Source organism: Taurulus bubalis (genome assembly GCF_910589615.1).
Source record: "Taurulus bubalis genome assembly, chromosome: 20".
NCBI classification, from domain to species: Eukaryota; Metazoa; Chordata; class Actinopteri; order Perciformes; family Cottidae; genus Taurulus; species Taurulus bubalis.
Genome location: NC_136608.1, coordinates 5,554,684 through 5,571,646, shown reverse-complemented (window position 1 = coordinate 5,571,646; position 16,963 = coordinate 5,554,684). Strand labels below are relative to the sequence as shown.

Here is a 16,963-nt window from a genome sequence, read left to right as displayed (position 1 = left end):
TCTACAGTGTTGTGTGTGTGTGTGTTTTATGTGAATCATAATATACATTTTAAATGCAAGTGTTTACTGTAGCTTTAATTAGTCCCACCGGTTATGCATACATCAGAGGTCTGGTGGCAAAGAGCAGGCTCTGCACTGCATCCACAAACTGATAGTTGGATTCTCTGGTCCTGGCGATGCCCTCGGTGCTCATGGTGTCCTGGAGCATGTGGATGAAGGTGGAGTGAAACTCACTTCCCGGATAATGGTCTGCAGAGAAAGCCTCACTCTTCTCTGTGATCTCCAGCCTCTGACTCCTCTGAGCACCGAGCAGGTAGAGACTCCACGAGTCTTTAGGCACCGGTGCGGGGCTGTGGTGCTCACACACCTGGCAGAGGAGAGGGAAGCAATCGGGTTGTTACACGTAGGAGAGGGGTAGAAAGCTAAATGAAATGAGCTCGATTTGTGAGGGCGAGAATACCTGCATGACTAGATGCTCGGCTCCACATTTTCCATTCCACTTGCTCCATGAGAACGCGCAGGCAGAGGCGAAGAGAGCCATCTGTTCGTAGGCAGCGTGCTCTGTGAGTGGGTCCTGAGGAGAGAACCCACACAGCATATTTATAACAGTGGAAAACGGTGGACTGTAACCTCGTGATGCGCATCGAATCTTTTTAAATGTGTTCCCACCCACCACTGCTAAAGAATATAGTCTCAAAAATCTGATTTTTGGTGATATGGTGCAGACATTCACATCTTCCACAGAATTCATTAGTTTTCATTCAGTGCCTTGATCAGGCCAGAATTCTAATTTGTCCAATACTATTAACGTTCCCATCAACCTCAGTCTAGCAAATGTTGGCATGCTAACAAACTAAAATAGGATGGTAAACATTACACCCATTAGCACAGATGAGCTGTCATCGCTCACTTCCTATCCCTTTGACACCGACATGTGGAGACGTGCATGCCAGACACTGTGCTGCAACCTGGCTCAAATCCAGCCTCTTGTAGCTCTATTCTGAATGCGAACGAGTAAAACATGCTTACCTTGCCGCAGGTGCTGACGTATTTGTCGGTGTACTCGCTCACAAAGATGTTGATCCCCGCGTTGAGCATGGCGCTCTGCAGGACGGGGCCGCTCATCCACTTCCCTATGAGGTGAGAGAGACCTCCCTCTCGCTCTGACTGCAACATACACTGATTATCCTGTTATTAAAGAAAGACACGCATACATAACTGTCAAGCTACATCTCTTGATTTATTCCTCCGGCATGTACGTGCGGTGCTTTCCAGTCTCTTACCTGGATCGTGATGCTGAGGTCGATGAGGGCCCCGTTGATGGTGAAGAGAGCCGAGTCTTGGCCCAGTGGCCTGAGCTCCCAGCTCTGGAAGGGGAGGTTGGCGTAAGTGTCCTGCATCAGCACAAAGGCGTGGAAGGACTCCATACTGAAGGAGATTTTGGCCTCCGCCTCCTCGTAAGACACGTCGGTGATACCGTCCATCATCCACTGCTTCCCTGGATGGAAAGACCATTTTACGTTACTGTCTTTTGACACCGTTCTGTGCTGGAGAGAGTATCCCATGTGTCTCTGCATGTCCTACCTGCAGCATCCCAGCGAGCCACTTGGGGAGTTTCCAAGAAGATGACGGAGTCGGGCAGCGTCACAGACACACCAACAGGAGGGCAGGCGAGAGCTTCGCTTTCATCCAAGTTAGACCTCTCCGGGGGGTAAGGGAACACTTGGAGCCCTTTGTCCAACAGCTAGAAAATCACGGGTATGGAGAGTGTATTGTGAGGTCCCCATTAGCGGTCCCATTGGTATAAGAAGAACACACTGAAGCCCTTTACCTGTCTAATTTCCCAGCCATTGACCTGGTGGGCTTGTGGCGGGAGGTGAAAGGCGTCATAGTAGAAGACCCCACCTAGCGGTGTGTACTGCATTAAGTCCACCACCTGGACGCGCTCACTGCAGTCCATCGTTGTCGGCTGCAACACGGGGGAAGTCAAGTCCCTCTCGGCTGAAGAGAGGAGAGAAAAAAATAATCTATTTTTACAACAATTATTGATGGGGACGCATCTTAATCTAAATTAGAAAACATGAACAACTTAGATTTAGTTGTGTTTATGGCAGTGTATCAAAAGACCCGTCACTCAGCAGGTTTACATCCAGTGCCGCGATGCCGTCTTGTTTGCATTTGGAGTGTCATGAAGTGTGAGGCCGGGCATCTCACCGTCTAGCGCCTCCATCTGTGTCTGTATCTGGCTCCCTCGGCCTTCCGCAGCACCGTTTCTCATTGACTGTAGACTGGCTGCACTCTGTGAGAAACAAACAGAACTAGAACACAAAAAAACATCACATTGAATTTAGCAACCCAGGCCAGGAATCTCTTACCTTACTCCCATCCAACCCTTGGATGGACTGCACCTCCTCGTCCAGGTCCTGCACCTCCTCGTCCCGGTCCTGCTGCTGGGTCTCATGGTCTTCCTTCACCTCCCCTTCTGTCTCCCCCTGCTCAGGTACATCAATGTCTGCTGGAACCTCCTCGCCGCCTGCTAGAGACCTGGGAACAAACGGACGAGGAAAGACATGAACACAGAGCAAAGAGAGCATGTTAGTGTAATAACATTTCTAGTATCGTGCCACACTAATTGCAGTGTAGAGCTAAATCGTCCTCGTATTACAGGTATAAGAACAACAATATGATTAGACTCTGTATTTTCCAACAGTAAGTTTTAACTTTATTGACTAACCGAAGTGTCTCTGGGGTGGTGTTGTTTTGCTGGACTTTGTAAGTTAGCATGGCATGCTAACAGTTGAAGCCACTTCGGAGCAGAAGAAACACCATTACAGTAAATGACATTACACATTAACCCATTCCTTACACAAAGCGCAATTCCCCTGAACCCCAGCTCACACAAAGTGAAGTATTTGTTCCTGACTGGCTTAGGCAGTTTTGCCATTACTCATGACAGATAACGTGTTTACTGTTGCCTTGTGTGTTGTTGTTGCTGAGCTCACTTTAGACCACTGGTTCTCTACTGGTCTGGCTCCGGGACCCACCATCACCCTTGAATGACCCAAATCGAGGAATATTCTCAACTTCTCAAATGTACTAAATGAAAAGATGGTGCAGTTTGAACCTGAGATTGAACCAACACAAAAACAAGTTTAATGATAAACCAAAATGACCAGCTGGTGGCGATGCTAGAGAGAGAGCTATTCCCTTTTACACTCAATTAGCTGCATTTTAATTAAAAAACTAAAAGTGCATCTTCAGGACACGAGGTATTACAACATACACAACAATTCTGAATCTGAACCATTTTTAAACAGACTCAGCAGCGTTTATGCACAAACAAAAAAGTCCAACAACTAAGAAGTAGTTTCAAAAAGACTCAAATGACCTAACTTTAACTGAGAATACACTATAATATACACTACTATACTATATGACAAACACTTTACTATGGAACAAGTCACTCTCTTGAGGAGCAGCTTTTCCACAAATTCAAAATAAATTAAACAATTCAAAAGGATTCATATATACAACATGTGTGCGAGAATGTTCAGTTCACTTTGAGTATGTCCACTTGTGCTGTAAGCGTCTGGGCTAGTTCGTTCACCACAATTTTTTCCCTTTTTTTTTTTATCTATCTATTTTCATTTATGTATTTTCTTTTCTTTCAGATGTTTGGAGATTTTTTTTTCACAATGTGTTTGGAAAAGGACAATATTTCCCAGTTCGTCTCAATGATTGTCATAACAAGTGCAACATAATTCTCTTTTAACGTTTTTAAAATGTGTATTTTTTATTTAGATTAAAATTTACATTTTTCAAAAATAAATATTTAAGCGCCTAGATTACTTTAGATTTAGAGTCATAGCAGTTTGTCCTTTTAGTTTATTCTGTCTTCTTCCAATATCTATTCCAATAAAACTAAATATAAATATATACATATACATGTAAGAAGTGTAACTTCAAAACATGATAAATATATACATTTACATATACATTATGTCTATTTCGGTGGTGTGATAGATTAGGCAGGCGACTTTCACACAGTGGGCTCCTTAGGACTGAAGGAACACACCTCTGAGTATGATTCATTTCCACACAGGAACCTCCCTTCAAGGAGGAGTCTGTGTGTGACGTCCCTCTGAATAATCCAACCAACTACGTTAGATAGATTTTTAATTTTAGATCTAGATTTGAAAGCGCAGTTTGTCCTTTTAGTTTATTCCGTCTTCTTCCAATAACTATTCCAATAAAACTAAAGATAAATATACTCATGTAACAATTGCAACTTAATTCTCTATCTTTTTACGTTTTTTCAATGTTTTTTTAAAAGATAAATATATAGATAAATATTTAATTTATGTATTTTCTGCATACTTTCTGCGAGTAAACTGTGGTGGAAATGTATCAAAAGTGCTTCATTCTTAAATGTGTAGCTGAACTCTGAAAGGAGAGGGAAACAGCGACCTGTTGTTTGTTTCACTACTGTTTTCTACCTTAATCCTGCAACTTGTTTTCTTACTCCAACAGATGGAGAGCCGCATAACTACATTGTAGTAGTATTTGTGTTAGCAGTGGGAAGAGCACCACCAGAGAAGTACCTGTGTCTGGGTGTGTGTATTCTCAGGACAGCCATCCTGGCCAGCAGGGACAGGTGGTCATAGCGCGTGTGGAGGATCCGTATAGCGACATTGCTCACAGCCAGCTGTTTGGGAAGATTAAAGCTCAGGCCCGCCTCTTCAAAGTTTAAACCTTTAAACCTGAATGAACCAGTTGAAAAGAAAGAGAACGCTAGATACTTGCGCTTCATGATGAACACCAATGGCTCAAAAATAGTTTTGTGACAAACCTCACTCTTTCTGTTATAGTCACATTTAACCCAGACAGTGAATTAGTTTCCTCCACAAACCTTGGATTCTTCTTGAGGTTGGCCCAGAGACAGAGTGTAACGTTGTCATCTTTAACCACAGTTTGCATGTTGCCTGTCTCGGTGTCGATGTTCGCACTGGCCCTCTATGACCAGGGAGGCACAACACAGAAATAAAACAGGGGCTTATCCAAAAAGCCATTGCATAAAGTGTTTGCAGATCCCGACTTGGACCTCACGAAATACTGAAAAGCAATTTTACCTTGAGGATCTCCTCATTGGTGAGGAGGTGTTTGGAGTGGATCAGCTCCAGCAAATAAACGAGACCCTCCTGGTACTTCTGGCCCTCTTGTGGATCTGTAACATCTCTGAGCAGAACCTCCAGCTCCTCGATCAGCTGTAAGGAACAACATTAATGTATAATGTAACGGTAGTGGGGTTGATTGCGGTGGTCCTAGATACTGAGTGCGTGACATTTGCACAGCCACATACAGACCTGTAGAGCGAGGTTGCATTGCTTGAGCACGGGTGTGACGTTGACCTCTGGGTCATCTCTCCATAAGCTGACGTACGTGTTAATATCCTGCTGTACTGCTGGGTCTGGGATACCGCCGCAATTTGTGTATCTCTCCCACTGGACACAAACAACATCACGTGTGTTAATATCAGCCAGAATATAGTTTTCTTGAGAACATTTTTTCATTTTATTTGTGTTCAGTCTGAATAGGAACACAAATATATGTTTTTGTATCAACATTGTGTATGGATCACAACTGTATTGCTGCATTGTCTGCTCTGGAAAAAGCCCTGAGAAGCAAGAGGAAAGTGTTCATGTGGCAACACGAACCTGGGCTTTCTCCACAGCATCACTTTTCCATTTGCTTACTGCAGTATGATTATCCTCCAGCAGATGGCGCAGTTCGTTCAGCTCGTCTTCTCTGCGCTTCAGGTTCTGACAGCAAAAAACACCCATGTAAGCAAAGCATGCAGCAAAGCACGTACACACTCCTGCATTCCTATAGGCGGATAGAGGACATCTTACCTTTGACTCGAGCCTTTCTAGCTCCTCCTCTTTTCTCTCTCTCTCCAATCTATCCTGCTCATCTTTCTCAGCTTGCAGCTGTGCTTCCTCTGGAAAGCAGAAGCACCATGTGTACACATCAGAATCATTTATTGGCCAAGTACGTTGCACATAGAAGGAATTTGACACGATGAAAGATGCATAACAATAGACAGAAATATAATAAAAACAATAATGGATAAATATGGTAAACAACAAACAGATAACAGTACTTTAGAACAAGTATATATCCCCAAACGGTGCTGGCAGAAGATGGATGGATGGATGGATGTATACTTTATTGATCCCCGAGGGGAAATTCGTGTGTCACAGTAGCAAGCAACTTACATATGAGACACTAAAAATAATAAAAAATTTCACTAAAAATATAAGAAAATAAATAATGTAGTATAGTGACTAACTAGACAACAAAAGCGGTGCAAGGGCTATTGTTGATGGGACGGACGGTCTGGCCAAAACAGATGACTTTTCATTATTTTCCTGCAGAGTTAACCACCTTTTGTCCAGGTTTATATGACAAGAAAAGAAACCATAAATGAATCCGGATTACCTTCCTCTCGCAGCCTCCTCTCCGCCTCCTCCTGCTGCTGCTTCAACCTCTGAGCCTTGGTCAGTTTACGACCCTTTGACTTGAAACCAGCAACAAACCAAACACGATTACAAAACAGTGTTTAACAAGGATATGCCATTACTCTACGTGTTGGGAAAGGGTCAGTTACTGAGGAGAAAGGTGGTGTAAACACAGTGACCCAACAAGTGCTGCTGGTTATTGTAGAATAAAGCTGTACTCCGCCTGGCGGCTCTCTTCCCCTAAACTAGCTCGAGCTGGTAATCAGGATGTAATGTTATAGGATCCTAAATGTGCTGACTGACATTTGCTCATACCTTTCTTTTCTTGGTCGGCTATCGTTCACAGGAGGAAACAGAGAGAGAAAGTTACTGTACTTGAAAAGTCAAAAGGCTGTCTTCAGTCTTACTTTCGAGGTTTTGTAACAACACAATATTGTAGTTAAACCCTTCGGTTTAACCCGTTTTAATATGAGAACGTTTAATGACAAAGAGGGGTCATTTATTCGAAAAACACATAGTGAAAACTCACCATTGTGAAAATAAAAAAGCTCGAAAGCGTCCGGGTAACCATAGAAACGCCTACGCATGCGCTGTTATCTGTTTGTATTTGCGACAAGACGAAACGACTTACGACGGTACGGCCGAGCCGTCCACGATAGTCACGGGAAGGACAAAGACCTGAAGACGTCTCTTCACTGCCGCACCGGCTGAGTAAATCCGCCCAACAGAGGAACGCGGGTAAATATGAAAGCACTGTTTGATGTGGTTATTCGTACAGTAGCCTTTGATGAATGTGCCATGTGTTAAATACTAACTAACAAGCTAGTTAGTTAGTTAGCTGTTGGACTGTACGTGAGCTAGCTAGCTCCTTCCAGGGTGACGTGATTTGGTTTCGCAGCTCTTCCCTTTAGGATTCAGGAAGAGTCTGGGTCATTTTATAGTTAGTTATATGTTTCTGTCTCTGTCGTCTCAGTTCACGAACAGTTTCTCCTTCATACTGTCGTTGCAGACTTGAGGAGGGTCAACTGGTTGCTGGCATGGCCGACCCTCTCAGGGGTCAGGTTATGAGGCTTTACAAAACGGTGAGTGGTTTAGTCAGAGAGACACTCTGGCAGGGATCTTACCGTCATGGAAAACCTGGAAAAGTCATGGAATATGGTTATTTACAGTCCTGGAAAAGTCCTTGGAAAAAAAAATGAAACCCCAAAAGTTTGGGAAAAGTCATGGAAATGTGTTATATTCATGTGTTCATGTCTTTCATTCACGCTGAGTTTGGAATAATTCATATGCTTTTAAAAGAAAGATGCTCAAAATATAAGCAGGCATACATACAGGCATCTATATTAATGTGTATTCTTTTAATCAAACTATTGTCTCTCCATTCATTTGTGTCATTTAAGGTTTACTCTATACTTTGGAATCCTCATTGTTAGTTTAAAAACTACATTTCTCACTTGTTCATGTTTTTCACAAAATCTTTGGTCATGGAAATTTTGGTAAAAGACATGGGAATCCATTTATGAACCCTGCTCTGGGTGGTTGCTCCGTCCTGTTCTACGCCTGTAATCCTCTTCTCTTCCCCCATAAAAGCTGCTGTATCTCGGCCGCGAGTACCCCAAGGGAGCCGCTTATTTCAGAGAGCGGCTGAAGTCCGCCTTCATGAAGAATAAAGACGTCACCGACCCCGACAAGATCCAGAAGCTGGTGGATCGCGGAGACTTCGTCATCAAGGAGCTGGAGGCTCTGTATTTCCTCAGGAAATATCGAGCCATGAAGAAGAGGTACTACGAGCCAGAAAAATAACGGCACCACATGGAGGAAAACGTACGAGGGAAGCACAGGCAAATCAGGCAGCAGTTCAATGAAAGCAGAAACCGTTGCCCTTAAGAAGTAAACTAGGCCTGCCTCACAAAAAGGGACGATAATGTGATGATGAAGCTGTTACAGAGTGTGCTTTGTATTTTTTATACCAAACTTGTAACTTAAAGGGCAGTGTTTTAATTACTGTATATATTTATATGTTAATATCACAGCTACCCCTCCAAAACATTTCTAAATGTTGGACGCCTACGTGTCTGACGGATTGAACCTTATTGTACAATGTCTTTTCCGTGTATATATTTGTAATTATGTGTTCAGCAGTCTTGAGTGAATGTACATGACTGTCAATGCACTATTGGATGGAACACGAGCAGTATTTTAAAACAGTGATGCCTTGTCTCAAAATACAAAATACTATACCAGTTTTCTTTTGCTGTCATGTGATAGCTTTTATGAGATCAAAAAAATTGAACAATAACTAGTCACACAAATAACTTTGAACTGTTTTCAAAGGCGTAAAGGGAGGTCTGAACAGATAATGCAGAATATTCATTCATTCAATTTAATATGCAAGACATTGATTTGAACATGTTAGAAAAATGGTGATTTCTTATTTATTGCAAATGTCAAAAAGGAACAACAATCAAGACATCCGATACTAATATAACTAAATTACAGACTGCCTGGAATACTTTAATTACAGTTGAGATGAGGTACCAGCTAATCTTGAAGTACATATGAAATGTAATATTAAACTCTGGATAGAAATGACCACAATACTGGCGTTGTGTCGCAGTAATCAGCTGTTTTGCATCTTAGTTTGTATCCTTCCAAACATTGAGTCAATCATTCATCACAGACTAACACTCTCTGTGGCTGTGGCTCGGTTGAGGCGTCCTATAGTGGTTTAGTGACAGCCCTCAGTGGTCAGGCACAACAGAATGTGGACATGACAACAACATTTGTCGTATTTTTGTTTCCTAAGGAGCATTGCTCGATCCCATACTTTTTCTGGAAGTTAAAACAGTTTAGACTAGTTTTACTGTCCTTCATCCATCATTGCTCATGTCTGAGTTGTCTGATGACGTCTGCTGCTGGGTCACCTATAGACCACCTGCCAAATAACAACGATGTATTATATACATTGAAAAATAGTATAGTATTACACAGTTAATATCAATTCAGCCAAATCACACACAGTCCTAGTGAAAACAGAACTAATAGTCATAACCTGCCTCTTAGTTAGGGAAACCAAATGTAAGAAAACATACATGTTTGTGAATAAAACAGAACAAATAATCATGCTGGATGACACCCTAGAATCACACACACTGCATTTTAAGGACACACAACTGAGAACAAAACCACGCTCAGCTCTAGGAGCTGGTGACGTCCAGCCAGGAGACAACTGGGATAAAGACCTCAGACCGTTGGGTGGAAGAGACCAAACAATATGAAGTCTTACCTACACCTATAGACCGACTGTACAGACTCTATACTGCTGAACACATCCCTATACTATAGAGAGATGTGTTCAGTTCACAAATCATGAATAGTACTAAACGATTGTGGCTCAAATTTGTATTGTAACACTACTTTATGACAGAAATCCTTCAGCTTCCATTCAGACGCAGCCAAACAGCCAGTCTGGTGAAACCCTTCTCAGTGCAGGTGAAAGAAAAACATCTCACCCCACTGCTAAAGATTCTTGTTTCAAAGAGACTCGTCATTCAGCAGACGGGATCAGAGACTAAATGACTCGTCAGGAAGAGATTATGTTTGCATTTGGGCTCCTGCATAACGCCCATGTGCTGTAACTTTAGCTCGGTTGGGTTTGCCAGCGCTACAGTGTGCTGACAAGTATCCGGCTGCAAGAGACAGGGGGACGGGCGGAGCCGTCAACACTGTGGCCCCCTTCAGGAAGTAGAGCCTCCCTGGCCCCCGCCCAGCCAGGCGTAGTAGACCCCAATGCCAGCAGTCAGAACAAAACCTGAAGCAAACAAGTGCCTCCACGTCATTCTCTACTCGACAACGAAAACAGCAATAAAAATGCCTCGACACCTTTCGTTTTGTGTGTCCTTGTTTTGCGTCCACACACACACACACACACACACACACACACACACACACACAGTAGGTACTAATTATCTACAACATAACAGTATGTTAAGTCATGAGTCAAGAAATAAATAAAAATAACGCACACACTGGCAATAGAAATATTTTTTTTACATAATATCTTTAGTTTTTACTTCAAATAGACTTCAGTTTTAAATGCCAGAATGATGATTTTCATCAGGTGAGTCCATGTAGTGCTCATTTTATAACAGTGGATGACTGTTATACAATACAGTCAAAGTAGTGTATTTCAGCATTAATAAGCACAGGTTGTTGTGTATATTTGACACGAGCAGGTGGACTGGCTGTCAGCTCATCAGAGGTCCGGCACACAGACTCAGACAGACAAAGATTCACACATACAAACAATGTAGATGAACCGGATCTGCATGTCTTTGCACTGTGGGAAGACACGCAAACGTCACACGCCTTTTTCCCCTCTGTATGTCTGCTTCTTCGTTGAGAATTTCTTGTATAAGACCAGTGATCATGTCACAAACATTTCAAGTGGGAACGCTGCCTTTTGTCAAGTCCAGCTCGACATCACAGAAAGCCGGGTTCGTGCTGCCAGTTTTCTCCTCTCTGTCCCTCGTCAGGTCGAACTCTCCTGTCCGTCTCGTGGCCTCGATAAAGGGAAGAGCGCAAAGCAGAAAGTCAGCAGATAGTTCTGGTGAAGAGTGGATAGCATTGTATATTGCTTCGCTGCCACTCACTCTGTCTTTAAAATACTTGAATAGGTGATAAAGAGTTGTGTCTTCTTTCATTAACGTAAGCCTCGGCTCCACCTTCAGCTTCCAGCCTCCTGAAACGCACATAAGAACACATAAGAGCAACAGTCCTTTATTCAGAAGAATGTGAATCACGCAACAAAATATATGTTGTGTACCTGTAAGCAGGCTGACTAACAGTCCCACACTGACAGCGATGATGGTTCCAATAGGGCTGAAGTAGAGGTAGGACAGAGAGTACCAGCTGTCTGCCAGCAGAGGCCTGCAGGTGGGAGGAAGTGGCATGATTAGAAAATCAGAATTTCCTCTTACTAACTTGGTATCTAAATGTTCTTTAGCTGCCATTTTGCATCCCTATAGGCGGGAACGCCAACCTAATAATCAATCACAGCCAGTTACACACGTACCTGCCGTCCATGTGCTGTGCTGGGGTTGTGCTGATGGTGATGGAGGCCGGCTGTGTTGGCAGAGCAGTGGAGGTCCAGTTGAGGCTGTCCGTGGCGGTGAAGTTACAGCCCTCAGTGGTCAGTGGCAGAGGTCGGCTCATCTCCGGGGGGGGAGGGTATATCTGGGCCCCGATGCCCACCCACAGAGACACCACCAACCCGGACACAAGACCTGACAAAGCGCCCTGGAAGACAATTCAGTCATTGGAGATGGTCCAAAACAACAACAACAAAACGCTAAAAAAGAAAATGATATACAGAAGTTTTAAAGGGGTGGATGTGAGAAAGTGCCTTGTTGTATAATTCATGGAGCTGTGCTGCTCATCTATACAAATTAATTGAAGATATTTCAGGGAAAAACAATAGTCAAATGTTTTTGACATTTTATTAATAATGTACCCTAATTTACAGGGTATATTAATATTCCAGGAGGGAAATAAATTGATTATTTTGCATATACCATGTCTTGAATAGATGACTGAAAGTTACTACAATCCATTTTAAAATTTAACACATTCATACCCACCATAATGCCCCTATTTTATATTCGCATAGGTTACCGGAATCACAAAGTCAACAAAAATAATGCAGGGAGAGAAGAACAGGCTTACTTTGGAGTTGGCAAAGGGACAGAGGACACCCAGTGTAAACACGCCAAGTAGAGGACCTCCAATGATCCCAAATATACTGATGGCTGCCTGTATAAAAAGGCAAATATTCAGTTTGTTCCTATGAGAAATCATAAACCCCAGACGGAGTCTCCTGCTGAAGCATACAACACAGATCCACTCTACCTGCAAGATCCCTCCCATGAGTGAAGCCAGTGCAGCCATCCCAATGCACAGAACCCCGTACAGGAGACCTGCAACACGGACGACACCAGGGAAGGACTTGAGATTTCAATCCTTATTTACCGCCTAACAGACTCACATACACCTGAGAACGATCCACTCACTCAGTCCTTTTGAGATCCAGGACAGGCGTCTCTCAGACATGTTAGTGTACGGTTTGATGAGGTCCTCCACGGTCACCGCAGCCAGTGCATTGATGCTGGAAGACACTGTGCTGCAGTTGATCCAACACCAAAATCACAGAGCGGAGCCGTCATACAAATACCTCGCACATACGTGTGCCAAAATACAACTAGTTTCCCAAGTCAATGCCACTTTGTACTGAACATGAGATGATGTGCTGATCAAAGACAAACAGACACATTCTCAATGTTGGTTGAAATAACTTCAAAGTGAAGTAGTGTATTAACCTGAGAGATCCACTATATGCAGCTGCAACAAACAGTCCAGGGAGGCCAGGATAGTCTCCCAGGATGTCCATCACCAAATATGGCATCAACTGCAGAGGACAGAGGATGGAAGGAGTCTCACAATGCATAAATGCATTCATACACACATACCAACTATACTGCACATATACACTGTATATAAACTGGGCTTAAGTGTTAAAAACTAGTGAGGAACAACAAAAATGTAATCTCATCTCAGTTGGAACTTCTTGGAATCTCACACACGAACACACGGACAAGAACAAAATCCCACAATGTTTCTATTTGTCAACCTCCGTCGTACCTGGTCAGGAGCAGAGACCAGCCCGGCGGTCCACGGGTCACACTTCTTATAGACCGAGAAGAGGCACATGCCTGCAAACACCGAGCACAGCAAGATGGCACACAGGCCGAGCAGGTTGATGTACAGAGATCTGGAAAATAGGAAGAATCACACATAGAGAAGCAGCATGCACACGGACAGAAAAGACCCCAACAGACCATCAAATGAGCCAATACTGCCAAGATGTATACCCCATCATGTCTCTCCCGGTAAATCAGGACTCACAGTCTGGCGTGAGTGATGCTCTTGCAGGAGATGTATCTCTGAACCTGGGCCTGGTTGATCCCGTAGATACTGACCCAGACGAATGTCCCTCCAATGGTTATGGTCCAAAATGTGTGTCTCCTCAGAGGGTTTGTGTCAAAGCTATCGTGAAGCAGAAACAGAAAGCAGTTTGGAGTCAACCTTTCAAGCAACAAAGGCGTTGAATATTTCAGCACATTGTCTCTATAACAGCTGGAGCGATAGTACTGCGCTTCCCACCGTTCAATAGAGCCGTTAGAAGATCATATTCTGACACATACTCACTCCCAGAAGTTGAGTCTGCCTCCTTGTTGTGAATCTGAAATGACGGGGAGGACTCCGCCTTGGACGATTACGGACCTGATGATGACCGACAGGAAGCCTGCAAGCATGACACCGAGCTGGAAGGGGGACATTTGGATCCTTTAGTATTGGTCCTAATTTCACCAGTTTATTGCACTTAAGATATTGTACACGGTTAATATATTAAGTATGATGCATTCATCCAAAAACATGGGCGACAGTGTTGGTGTTTTGGATGAAATCTGGTTTGTAATTTGTCATGCTTTTTGCATTTTTCTGTATGAGTGGAGATCAGTTGCTTGCAGTGGCGGCCTACAGCCACGAGCACAACAGGTATGACACATGCACAGTAATGACGGATGACCATACCAACCACTTGTTGGTGTTTTTCCAACCAGAGGCCTACCTGAAACACGTCGGTCCACACCACCGCCCTCAGACCACCCTGTGACAACGCAGACCACAAACAGGTGTCAGACACATAAACGAATCCTTGAATGCGAAGAACAGACAAAGAACCCTCGGTGATGTCAGCGCTCGGTCGAGCAGATCGAGTCGCGTACCATCGTGCAGTAAAAGGTACAGACCACGCCTGTGGAAATAACGGCCCCCCACAGATCCATCCCAGTTACTGCAGAGAGAGGGAGGGTTTCAGACAAACTCAACTGAGCAAAACCAAGCAGCTTGAAGTGCCCTCGTGCAGGAGTGTTGAACCAAGCTGCCGGTGGAACGAAACCCAACGTACCTTGGTTTAAAGCAAGAGCTGGGGCGTAAATAACTATTCCGGTGTAGAGGATCTGTGAGAGAAAAGATACGTCCCAGGTGTCATATGTTCTGTTTTGCAATCAGAGGTCAAAGCCCACGCTTGTGATGTGTTGACTTCTTACTCACCGTCTGAACAATGAAGAGCATGGTTCCCAGCAGACGGGTGGCTCTGCTGAAGCGCAGCTCAAGATACTCGGTTGAGACATGACGCAGAAAGAAAAGAACGGCCTTTTTATATAAGGTCAGTATCGGGGAAAGACAAGCTGTACATGTTTGACATGAGATGTTATACGAGCTTATTATCACAAATTGACCAGTGAACAGGCTTTGCACACAAGAGATGATTCATATGACAGTTCATGTCTTCCCCTAGGGCCCTTCTGCATTCACTGTAACTTCCTGGCCAGAAAATTCCAATAATGTGTTAAAGAAATCAGAAAATGGACAAAGAATAAGGACATTAAACATATTTCATGACTTTGTGAAGAGAAGAGAGAACATGTTAATCTAAAAATCAAAGCACACTCACCTCATACGTGCTGGTGATAGCCAGCCTGTAAAAGACTGGGAGAAAGATCTCAGATGTGATCACCATCGTCATCACGTAGGAGAGACCATAAAATCCAATACTGGCTCCGTAGCGGTATACCTATCGGGATAACGTGCAGGAATATGTTTTCTATGATTATTGAAGGAAACTGAGAGTTTATGTCCCATTCATGTCTCGTTGTCTCTGCATTATGTCTCTTATTCACTGGAAATGACAGGGAAACTGCACTGGGAAAAAGAGATGGATCTCATCCCACTTTAAAAACTTTACTTACATAAAAAAAAAAGACATCCTGTAGACTGAACCAGACAATAAATATCTTCTCAGGAGAGATGGTTTATGAATTTGTCTCTATTTACCTCGGCCGGGTTGGACAGCACTGTGATGGCTGACATGAAGCTGGCGGTCAGGGACAGGGAGACGGGCAGGGCCGTCAGTTTTCGGCCCCCCATCAGGAAGTCCCCCAAGCTGGCCTGTCCCCGGTCCACCCAGACGTAGTAGACCCCGACGGCAGCAGACACCAGGAGCATGAGAGCGAACACGGCATAGTCTGCTGCCACGAAGGAGCCAGTGACCAGAGAGTTCTCTGACATTTTGGTGGAAGTCAGACAATAAACAATACAAAAAATAACTTTTAAGAAAGTTGTTCCAACTGTTCCATGTGTTCATGCAGTGGAAAAACAGCTCCTCATACGAATGAATGGAAGTCCTGACGCATCACCTTCTCACCCAACACTGAGCCGAGAGCAGGACCACAGACCTGAGCCTTTTGTGTGTGTGAGTGTGTGTGTGTGTGTGTGTGTGTGTGTGTGAGAGAGAGAGAGAGAGAGAGAGAGAGAGAGAGGTACATGTGGAGTCAACAGGCAAAGAGAAAGGTTCACTAGACTCAGACTCTAGACCTGCACAGACTAAATACTATCTTGTGTAAATACTGCCACTATGTTGTGTATCTACTTTACTATTTAATATGAATATTCTTTGATGTACTTCTTCATCAAGAGTCTGTAACTTTGTGTTTTCAAGTGGAGTGATTTCCAGACGATACGAGTAAAGATATTGAAAAAATATATAAATAATTAAACCAGAAACAAGTCAAAGTCAAAGTCAGTTTTATTATCAATTTTGTGCAATCTGCAAACATGCAGAAGATCAAAAGTATGTTTCTCTTCTGTCCAACATATTGTGAATTGTGCAATAGTAATAATAATAATGATAAAGTGTAAAACACTGTTTAAAGGTAAAAAAAACAACAACAACATATAACATATAGACAACATACAACATATAAACAACAAGCAAGATTCTCAATTGCCTGCACGTGTTTCTGCTAACTGACCACATTTTTGTTTATTTGCTGTTACTCTCTCTGTGAAAACTGATTGCCGTATTATAATTTTTTACTATCTTGCACAATACTCTCCTGTACATGGTCATATTCACTGCTTCTGAAATGTGAGTATGGATATTGATAAGGAACATACTTCTGAAAGAAAAACAATTGTAATGCCAAAAAACTAAATATTGTTGTTTTAGCTTGAGTTTTTTAAACTTAACTAAGAACAACTGAATGACATTAGTGGACAGAAGCTCACTTGGAGACTTCAGCTCTTTACTGGAGGCCATAACTAACCTTGACTGTATTACAAGAGTCATATTTAATGCTATTCGTAGCCAGTGAAATGCAGAAATAAAGCCTTTTTTAATAAAAAAAAAAGTAATATTATTGTTTTTCTCGCTTGTCTCCAGGCTTTTACATGGTCCGTGCTTCTTTCCAGGTAACGTTAGCAAACGTAAACGAATCCGTGTGTAGGTGGGCGCGAGCCTCAAACGAAGGCGGAAGTGACTGCGG

The 16,963-nt window shown here is 43.2% G+C and overlaps 3 protein-coding genes across 3 annotated transcripts; 1 reads left to right on the top strand and 2 right to left on the bottom strand.

Annotated features, from left to right (window-relative positions):
- Nucleotides 1-91: 91 nt before the first annotated feature.
- On the bottom strand, nt 92-7,514 carry dnai7 (dynein axonemal intermediate chain 7; the record flags this gene model as incomplete). Its single annotated transcript, XM_079236062.1, has 16 exons — nt 92-367; nt 461-574; nt 1,030-1,188; nt 1,284-1,498; nt 1,585-1,744; nt 1,832-2,001; nt 2,215-2,299; nt 2,376-2,515; nt 4,591-4,760; nt 4,910-5,013; nt 5,130-5,264; nt 5,364-5,501; nt 5,715-5,819; nt 5,910-5,998; nt 6,499-6,577; nt 7,497-7,514. The coding sequence occupies 16 exons, from the start codon at nt 7,512-7,514 to the stop codon at nt 92-94; spliced, it is 2,157 nt and encodes a 718-aa protein (XP_079092188.1).
- Nucleotides 7,133-9,105, top strand: lyrm5a (LYR motif containing 5a). The gene is made up of 3 exons (XM_079236477.1): nt 7,133-7,256; nt 7,528-7,600; nt 8,109-9,105. Exons 2-3 carry the CDS (start codon nt 7,556-7,558, stop codon nt 8,319-8,321), a joined length of 258 nt encoding a protein of 85 aa, XP_079092603.1. The 5' UTR covers nt 7,133-7,256; nt 7,528-7,555; the 3' UTR covers nt 8,322-9,105.
- Nucleotides 9,106-10,960: 1,855 nt separating this feature from the next.
- slc5a8 (solute carrier family 5 member 8) lies at nt 10,961-15,707 on the bottom strand (the record flags this gene model as incomplete). The annotated part of the gene is made up of 17 exons (XM_079236061.1): nt 10,961-11,080; nt 11,171-11,259; nt 11,344-11,447; nt 11,593-11,816; nt 12,243-12,329; nt 12,426-12,493; nt 12,587-12,696; nt 12,893-12,981; nt 13,215-13,344; nt 13,479-13,619; nt 13,782-13,897; nt 14,206-14,244; nt 14,363-14,430; nt 14,545-14,596; nt 14,691-14,756; nt 15,094-15,213; nt 15,474-15,707. 17 exons carry the CDS (start codon nt 15,705-15,707, stop codon nt 10,961-10,963), a joined length of 1,857 nt encoding a protein of 618 aa, XP_079092187.1.
- Between the last annotated feature and the right edge of the window lie 1,256 nt (nt 15,708-16,963).